Source organism: Schistocerca gregaria, chromosome 3 (genome assembly GCF_023897955.1).
Source record: "Schistocerca gregaria isolate iqSchGreg1 chromosome 3, iqSchGreg1.2, whole genome shotgun sequence".
NCBI classification, from domain to species: Eukaryota; Metazoa; Arthropoda; class Insecta; order Orthoptera; family Acrididae; genus Schistocerca; species Schistocerca gregaria.
The window spans coordinates 916,949,298-916,956,794 of NC_064922.1; the positions used below are offsets into that span (position 1 = coordinate 916,949,298).

The 7,497-nt window shown below is 43.5% G+C and overlaps 1 protein-coding gene across 1 annotated transcript; it reads left to right on the forward strand.

The window, feature by feature from the left end:
- The first annotated feature begins 5,433 nt into the window (after positions 1-5,433).
- On the forward strand, positions 5,434-7,282 carry LOC126355527 (cuticle protein 38-like). Its single transcript, XM_050005872.1, has 2 exons — positions 5,434-5,504; positions 6,825-7,282. Exons 1-2 carry the CDS (start codon positions 5,493-5,495, stop codon positions 7,197-7,199), a joined length of 387 nt encoding a protein of 128 aa, XP_049861829.1. The 5' UTR covers positions 5,434-5,492; the 3' UTR covers positions 7,200-7,282.
- Positions 7,283-7,497: the final 215 nt, after the last annotated feature.

Here is a 7,497-nt window from a genome sequence, read left to right on the forward strand (position 1 = left end):
ATAACAGTGTGTGCAGTTACGAAATTGAAACCTTGGTCGCCACCCAAGCCACGTTAAACACAGTCCCTCGAGGCTACAGTCGTTACCTTGCAACGGAAGAGGCGAGAAAAAGAAAGGTTCACGCTTAAACGAAGGAAGAGCGACTACCGAAAATGAGCTGGACCCCTTGGTGCGAGAATCGGCTTTGAGGTAGCACTGTTACACAAAGAACGCGATAAGAGGAATTGTACTACTCTCGCTGACTAAACTAATGTTGTTACGCTCCTTTAGATGACATGTACTACCATGAACATCTGTGACCGGTCGCGTAAGCTCCGGCAGAGAAAGTGTGGGAGGAGAAAGAATTGAATTGATTAGTTGGTGCCTGCTGGTGAAAACACGGTGGAAATGAAATTAATACATACGCAAATAAGGTCGTTAAATAATTTATTCCTTGCTCAGGCAATGCGGATATCTTTTCCCACCTGTTGAAGAGGTTAGTGACCCGTACTTTAACTGATAGTAACGGAACCTTGGGATGAATAAGGTAACTCCACCCCACTACTGTTACGGAACACAATTGGAAGATATAGTTGTCATTGAACACCGAAAACCAGGAATTTATTATGGAGTTTAGCAAACAGTATGAGCATCTAGCGGTGCGAAAAGCGTGCACTGACATGATAGGAAGCGGTTCAAAAGGACTGAAAACACACAGTATCCCTCTGGCTAACAAACAGACCTCACACACTATCAGCCTAGGCTTTCTCGCCCTTATAAACAACATTACTCTTTACTGAAATGAAGCGCTATAGATGTCGAATGCACGTCATATGGCGGTAGTTGAACTGGGAAGAGTTTAGTCCGGTGAATAGTTAATTTGGCCATTTACAATTACTATCTTTAATTGGCTAATTAACTTTGATAGTTAAGCAACAAAGTCTCAAAGAGCAAACGGCAACTGCCCTTTTCACAAAAGCTTAGAAATGGAGAGCTACATTTTTCCCGTGTGGCCATGAGTTATCATTTCTGGTGATCATTATCCACTCTTTGAACAGTGGAACTACTGTGTAATCAGAATGTCATATTACGTGCGTGTAGAAGATGTTGTTGTGTGAAAGATGGCATTTATTCCTGTTAATACATTGACAGTGGAATGTATGGGTGAATGACTGATTTGTTGGAGTGAGGTACTTCAGTATCGTTCTTTGTAGGCGATAGAAACCCGACGGCTTTCTCTAAGTTATTGGGCACACGGAAATCCTCACAATTTTGTATGTGTACTGCACGTGTGTGGATGCTAGCATTTTTATAGTATCAGATCCACCGGGTATGTGTATTTTACGCTTCCTGTGCATACCTGCAGCCTAGCCGGCAGACAAAGTAAATGTATCTGCCATCACAGTACAAATCTACGTTTTCGCGGATATTACTTGGTTACAAACAGACGTTTTATGAAGAAATCCTCTCCCAAATACCTCACTTTGCAAATCACTCTGTCCCACTCAGCTCGTCTAAGATCTGACTTGAAACAGCCTACCTTATGTTCAAGACAAAGAATGTGAAATATAAAAATGTGACAACGAATTAGCCTCTAAAATTCATTTTCGGTTTACCCTGTCTGACAGTATTATTCACATTGCAGCTACGTGCTGATCTCGTCGATCATGGCTATTAAGACATTATTTTAAATATTACTATCTGCGGCAAGACGCAGTCAATACCTTCGCTGCGCAGTGCCGATATTAGTGTTACCGACGACTGTGCAGTTGAAGCGGAGTTATTGAACGCAGTTTTCCGAAATTCCTTCACCAGGGAAGACGATTGTAATATTCCAGAATATGAAACACGAACATCTGCTAGCATGAGCTTCTTAGAAGTAGATACCTTAAGGGTTGCGCTTGATACGGGTAAGTCTTCAGGTGCAGATTGTATACCGATTAGGTTCCTTTCAGATTACGCTGATACAATAGCTCCCTACTTAGCACTCACATACAAACGCTCGCTCACCGATAGATCTGTACCTACAGATTGGAAAATTGTGCAGGTCGCACAAGTGTTTAAGAAGGGTAGTAGGAGTAATCCATCTAACTACAGACCTATATCATTGACGTCGGTTTGCAGTAGGGTTTTGAAGCATATACTGTATTCAAACATTATGAAACACCTCGAAGGAAACGATCAATTGATACGTAATGAGCATGGTTTCAGAAAACATCGTTCTTGTGCAACGCAGCTAGCTCTTTATTCACACGAAGTAAAGGCCGCTATCGACAGGGGACCTCAGTTTGATTCCGTATTTCTGGATTTCCGGAAAGCTTTTGACACCGTTCCTCACAAGGGACTTCTAATCAAGCTGCGGGCCTATGGGGTATCGTCTCAGTTGTGCGACTGGATTCGTGATTTCCTGTCGGGAAGGTCGCAGTTCGTAGTAATAGACGGCAAATCATCGAGTAAAACTGAAGTGATATCAGGTGTTCCCCAGAGAAGCGTCCTGGGACCTCTGCTGTTCCTGACCTATATAAATGACCTGGGTGACAATCTGAGCAGTTCTCTTAGTTTGTTCGCAGATGATACTGTAATTTACCGTCTAGTAAGGTCATCCGAAGACCAGTATCAGTTGCAAAGCGATTTAGAAAAGATTGCTGTATCGTGTGGCAGGTGGAAGTTGACGCTAAATAACGAAAGGTGTGAGGTGATCCACATGAGTTCCAAAAGAAATCTGTTGGAATTCGATTACTCGATAATTAGTACAATTCTCAAGGCTGTCAACTCAATCTGGGTGTTAAAATTACGAACAACTTGAGTTGGAAAGACCACATAGATAATATTGTGGGGAAGGCGAGCCAAAGGTTGCGTTTCATTGGCAGGACACTTAGAAGATGCAACAAGTCCACTAAAGAGACAGCTTACACTACACTCGTTGGTCCTCTGTTAGAATATTGCTGCGCGGTGTGGGATCCTTACCAGGTGGGATTGACGGAGGACATCGAAAGGGTGCAAAAAAGTGCAGCTAGTTTTGTATTATCACGTATAGGGGAAAGAGTGTGGCAGATATGATACGCGAATTGGGATGGATGTCATTACAGCAAAAACGTTTTTCGTCGCGGCGAGATCTATTTACGAAATTTCAGTCACCAACTTTCCTATCCGAATGCGAAAATATTTTGTTGAGCCCAACCTACATAGGTAGGAATGATCATCCAAATATAATACGAGAAATCAGAGCCCGAACAGAAAGGTTTAGGTGTTCGTTTTTCCCGCGCGCTGTTAGGGAGTGGAATAGTAGAGAGATAGTATGATTGGGGTTCGATGAACCCTCTGCCAAGCACTTAAATGTGAATAGCAGAGTAATCATGTAGATGTAGATGTAGATGTAGCCTGATAAACAATATATTGTTCAGATTGTCACTATCGTCCCCATCATTTATATATTTGTCTATACGAAAAATGATAGTTACGAATATCCAGCTACAGCCGACCCGAAGAGTATGATAGATGAATGTTTTCTCACAATAATATATCCATATTTAATTTATGGGTGAAAGATGATGCATCAGTAAGGAGATAGTTCATGCTGTAAGTATTTTCAGGGGCACCAACACTATAGGTATTCGGGAGCCGCTAAGCGTTTGGAACATGAATTGAGAGGTTTTATATTTTCTCAGCAGGGAAAAGTACTTTCCAGTTAAAAGGAAGGCGTCATAGACTTCTAATCCTAAAGTGCGTGAAATATTAATCACACAACATGAACGACGAAAAGAACTGGCAGCAATTTAATCTGGTTGCAGCCCGCCTACCGTTGGCTTCTGTACATTTATATTGTTATTGGAGGAGATGTAAAAATTTTAACACTAGGCTTGTATCCTTAGGGTGTGGCTGCACATATGACAGATATTTGGCAGGCTCCTGAAGTAACACAAGGAACACTTATGGGAATTATGTTTAACTTGATTTTGCAACTTGCTCTCGAATTGAACATATGACGTTATTTCGATGTTCTGCGTGTCTTAGTAATAAATGCAGCTAGTAACCTAAATTTAGAAATACTGATAAAGAGACAATAATAATTCGATTGTGTGTGAATGTTGTTAAGCAGGGAAACTGTAAGGTATGACTGAAAGCTATTACGAGGGTCTTTCCAGAAGATATGCACAATATTTTTTAAAATATCTATTATTCTACATGTTTGAAAGTTTTATAGTGTGTAGATACATCCTTTAGGAACAATATTTTCATTTCTCCACATAATTTCCATCCCTCTCAACTGCCTTACGCCATGTTGGAACCAGCGCTTGTATACCAGCGCGGTAAAATTCTGGACCAACCTATTGGAGCCACTGGTTGACAGTGTGCACAAGGGAGTCATCATCTTCAAACCTTGTTCCACGATGAGAGTATTTCAGCTTCCCAAAGAGATGACATTCACATGGAGCCAGGTCAGGACTATAAGGCGGGTGTTTCAGTGTTGTCCATCCAAGTTTTGTGATCGCTTCCATGGTTTTTTGACATCCTGGGAACCCACCTGGTACAAACCTTTTTTAACGCCAATACTTTCAGTATTCTGCAAACACTTCCTTCCCCTATCCAAACGTAGCGTGACAATTCGTTCACTGTGATGAGTCTGTCAGCAGTCACCAATTCGGTAACTCTCTGCACATTGTCTGGAGTGTGTGCAGTACGAGGCCTGCCGCTGCTAGGACGTAACCTGCTTGCCCACCCACTAACTGTACTGTGATCGACAGCAGCATCTCTATACACCTTTTTCAACCTCTTGTGGATGTTTCCCACTGTCTCATTTTCACAGCACAGGAATTCTACGACAGAACGTTGCTTCTGACGAACGTCAGTGTAGGAGCCAACTTGAAGATAAACTGTGACGGCGCCACTCACGAGAACAGGTTTAAATATGTTTGAAAACAAGCAGGAAGAATGTATCTACACACTGTATCACTTTGACACATGCAGAATGAAAACTGTGTTTTTCCAAAAATAGTGAGCGTTTCTTTTGGAGTGACCATCGTGGTTGCTCGCTGCGCGGGGTAGCTGAGCGGCCTTAGGCGCCTTGCCACGGTCCGCGTGGCTCCTCTCGTTGGTGGTTCGAGTCCTCCCTGGAGCATGTGTGCTTGTGATGTCCTTAGCGTAAGTTATTTTAAGTTAGGTTAAGTAGGGTATAAGCCTAGGGACCGTTAACCTCAGCAGTTTGGTCCCATAGGAGATTACCACAAATTTAAGAAATTACTACGTGCTCACCTTTTTTGCCTCTGAAATTGTCACCTCACAATCGTATACAGGACGTGGCTGCTCAGCTAGCTGACATTTACTCATAGTTCGGAACCGACCGCCAAACATGACAAGCGCTGCTACTCGCTGGACGGGCCACGCCCTGCGAGGACCTCCAAGTCCTGACGGACGTCACGTGCTGTGGTGTCAGTCGGTGCTGTATAAAAGGCGGCGGCTGTCTGTGCAGAGACACGTTTCAGCAGCAGCAACAGCAGCGGCCAAACACCAACATGAACATCCTGGTAGGTACCGACAGCTCTCACTGTGTGTGCCTTCTACATGGACCAGGCTCCTTTCGTTCATTGATGTAAAGTCTCTGGCCCAGTTGCATCTAAGTAATTTAGCAGAGAACACAAAAGTCTACGATACTGCCCATGTATACACGAATATTCAGAGCATTGTATGTTGTTTATATTACGGTGTATGTACATGAGAAATAAGGCGTGTATTTTATTTGGTGGTAATTGATTTGTCTGCTACTATTCGATTGCAGCAAGCACAATACACTAGAAAAATTCACACAAAACAGTACTATATCCATTACTCTGTAGATGACCTAGTTTTCGTGTTATCCATTTATAATACTGTCACTAGCTGTAGAAAGTGTATGTTGAAGTGATTAAGAATGAAATAGTGAAATTTTGAAATCATTTGGCAATAGAGTTTGCGACCTATTTATGTGCCATTAATTACACTGAACGACTAGATAAGAAATACTGTGTTGTAATACGGAGAATTGCTGGTCAGAGAAATCTAAAATCAGCGATGGAGGACATTTAGTGAAAAATGAAAACCTGCATTTATAAGTGAAATGAGCCTATGGCATCGTTGGCCGGCAGACCCCTATTCGGGAAATTTTGGCCGCCAAGTGGAAGCCTTATTTCATTCGACGCCCTTTTGGGAGACTTGCTCGCCGGTGATGAGAGTGAAATGACGATAAGGACAACACAACAACCTGTCCCCGTGAGGAGAAAATCGCCAAAGTGACAGGGAATCGCAACCGGGCCCGCTTGCATGTGAGAGTAGCACGTTACCACCCAGATAAGCAGCATTACTCGTAAATATAATTAGTTTTTAGTAATTAATAAAAAACTGAATTTAATAAGATCATAAGCTCTAAGTGTCTTTCTGACTTTACTACGTTCTATAGCTGGTCAGACGGTCCCTGTTGACAGAGAAGCAACAGAAATAATATCAGACAACGTTATCACTGAAGAAAAAACACATAATATGTTACATTGTGATATATACTCCAAGTAATCGCAATAGTAGTTTTCTAATCGAAAAATCGATTACGGAGATTATTTTAACTGTATCTGAGTTAAAAGTCGAAAGCACACATGAAAGATAGTACCGGTATGTCATCTAACTGGAAATCACACATCATAGAGAGACGCTGGAGTTTGTAAAACGGCAAACGTTGATTACAGATATGATTCAGAAGTGGGTTTGATACAGCATTCATGACAAACACACTTTCACTACATTAAGTCAGCAAGAAGTCGTCAACACAAAAAAATATTGATCGTTAAAACTAACATCTATTATTATTTTGTTACCAGATCGTCCTGAGCGCCGTCCTGGCAGTAGCAGTGGCCACCCCCGGCTACCTGGGTGCTGCCCCCGCTGCAGTAGTAGCGCCGGCCGCCTACGCCGCCCCCGCAGTGGTCGCCGCCCCCGTCCACCCTGGGTACGCCGCCTACGGCCCTGCCCCCATCGCCGTCCGCTCTGACGGCTATCTGCTGGACACCCCTGACGTGGCTGTGAACAAAGCCGCCCACCTAACCGCCGTCGCCCAGACAAGGGCCCGCGACGCCATCATCAACAGCGCCGCTGTGCTGGCCGCACCCGCCGTCGCCGCCCCCGTGGCTTACGCCGCCCCCGGAGCCCTTGCGGCCGCCGCCCATCTTCACGCCAAAGCTGCTCTGCTGGGCTGAAATGTCTCTCTCCTGCACTTCCTATCGATTTCATGACGTCACGATACCTGTACATTTTTCCAAATAAATCATCATTCAATGTATGTAAGATTTTGTTTCTTATTCTTGTCTTAAACATATATCCGGATTTCTTTTCGAAGCATCCCTCCTAAGCCATACTTGTCTTAAGTCTTACTACAGCCCTATGTTCTCAGTGTTAGAAATATGCCGTCCGAGGTGGTCTAAAGGTTCTAGGCGCTGAGTCCGGAACCGCCCGACTGCTACGGTCGCAGGTACGAATCCTGCCTCGGGCATGGAT